This window comes from Saccostrea cucullata, unplaced genomic scaffold (assembly GCF_032062105.1).
Source record: "Saccostrea cucullata isolate Sc308-1 unplaced genomic scaffold, CSIRO_AGI_Scuc_v1 ctg4975, whole genome shotgun sequence".
Lineage (NCBI taxonomy): Eukaryota > Metazoa > Mollusca > Bivalvia > Ostreida > Ostreidae > Saccostrea > Saccostrea cuccullata.
This window is the reverse complement of record NW_026930666.1, coordinates 40,379-42,641: the sequence shown is the minus strand read 5'-3', so window position 1 is coordinate 42,641 and position 2,263 is coordinate 40,379. Positions and strand designations below refer to the sequence as shown.

Sequence of the window (2,263 nt, the reverse complement as noted above, 5' to 3'; positions counted from 1 at the left end):
AATTTGTTCAAGTCATGACCCTGGGTGGTAGGGCGAGGCCAAAATGGCCGATCAAAGTTTTACATAGGAATATATAGGAAAAATCTTTAAAAATCTTCTTCTCAAGAACCACTGGGCCAGGAAAGATGAAACTCATGTGGAATCATCCTCAGGTAATGTAGATTCAAGTTTGTTCAAGTCATGACCCCCGAGGGTAGGGCGGGGCCAAAATGGCCGACCAAAGTTTTACATAGAAATATAAAGGGAAACTTTTTAAAATCTTCTTTTCAAGCACTTCAAAGCCATGATTAGTAATATTTATATGGAATCATCCTCAGGTAATGTAGATTCTAGTTCGTTCAAATTATGATCCCCTTCGGGATTAAAATTCAAGCTCCCCCCCCCACTTAAGTTAACTTACAGTTCTGATCTGATGTGGGTTTTTTTTTCCTGGCTGATGTGCTCAGGTGAGCGCTGTGGCCCCTGGGCCTCTTGTTAAAATATATTCTGTTACATGTATTACTTTTAGATATTTTTACACTTATATATAGAATGCATGAAACTAACATTTATTGTATGACTAATATATAAATTTTCTATGATTTACTAAGTAATACGTATGTTTTGAATCTTTCAAAATCAGTGCTTAAATATACTTTGCAGGACTAAATATATGCACATTGGGGGAGGGGTTCAATTGACAATGTATCCATAAATCTTTGACAATACAAGAAAATGAAAAAAGAAATGAAGTTACTAGAAATAGTATATAGTTTTACTTATGTAGAAATAAAAAAAAAATCATTGAGTGTGAGGATGTAAGGTAGAATTAAATTATAAATAAAATGTACAGCTGCTTTCTTTAAAAGTTTTCATTAAATGTTATAATTTTAGCTTATATTTATCTATAATCAATTGAACAATCTCTCCAACAGAAATGAAGATTGATATGACAGCACCAGTTTCAACCAAAGTAGAACCAGGTGCAGGTCCCAACTGTGAGAGCACTTTTACTGTGTCTTTTTTCATCCCACCCGAACACCAAGAAAACCCCCCTCAGCCAAAAAACCCAAATGTATTCATTGAGGAGAGACCTGAATTTGAAGCCTACGTAAAATCATTTGGAGGATTTGCTAAGGAGGATTCATGGATAAACGAAGCTCAGAAATTGTCAGAGGACTTGAAAGAGAAGACGAGTGAGATTCGTCAGGATTATTGGTTCACGGCTGGTTATAATAGCCCATTTCAACTGTTTGGTAGAACCAATGAAATATGGTTTGTTAAAAAGTGATCTAGTGACAAGGTATGAAAGTTAGAATTAATAACTTGTGAAGCACAAGTGTATCAGGGTTTAATAATTACCGAAGAATGAGAACAACGAGGAATTTAATGAAATTAGGAAGCATCCAGTTTCATGATTAGATTTGAAATGTGCATTGGAGTAGCATTCCCTATACAATGTAGCATTGCTAAGCACGTGTTTGTTTTCTTATTAACAGTGCTTTGGATTGAAATCTCTGTATCTCGTGCAACTTTTAAAGTTTTCATTTTAAAAGAATTCATCTTTTTGATATGTATAAGTACTTATATTCTCTTGAAGGTTGTTATCTGTGATAAATCTTTCTTATGTCCATTCTGTAAAAAAAAATTTAAAAATATTTTTTATTTTGCAAAATTTGCAAGAATGTCTGCTTGCAAAAATTTCATTATGCACAAAGTCTTTATGCATTGTATTTACAGCAATTATAGTCATGATTCTTATTCATCTTGTGTATGAAGACCCAAAAATTATCCGCAAAAATGTCACTTCATTAAATATCTACAGTATTCATTAGATACAGCTGTTGAATTCTATAATTTCTGTACATTTATATGTAATGCATTGATCAACCCAGCATTAAATATAATTTAAGGAAAAAACAAGTGCCATGATTCATTATTTATTTTTGTAAAATATCATAATATTAAAAAATTCGTAAAACAAGCATTACAATTATCTTGCTATCATATACATAGTCAAATACAGGAACAATACATATATTACTTTTAACTGGATTTTAGGAAAGTTCATTTGAAACATATGGAAACAAATGATGCAGAAAATCATTCACAATTTATATTCAAGTCCAAGATGAAATGTTTGTGAAGGTATGAGGGTTTCCCTCCTGAATTACACATCCCATGGTGTTTTATTTATGCAGCATCCGCAGGAGAACTCTGACCCAGGTTGAACTGTCTTCTGTAACGATTGGCCGCTCTTTTCACATTCTGAAGTTCCGATGTG

The 2,263-nt window shown here is 32.9% G+C and overlaps 1 protein-coding gene across 1 annotated transcript; it reads left to right on the top strand.

Moving 5' to 3' along the window:
* The first annotated feature begins 916 nt into the window (after nt 1-916).
* Nucleotides 917-1,609, top strand: LOC134229542 (heme-binding protein 2-like). The gene has a single exon (XM_062711289.1). The coding sequence runs from the start codon at nt 917-919 to the stop codon at nt 1,268-1,270; it is 354 nt and encodes a 117-aa protein (XP_062567273.1). The 3' UTR covers nt 1,271-1,609.
* The last annotated feature ends 654 nt before the right edge of the window (nt 1,610-2,263 follow it).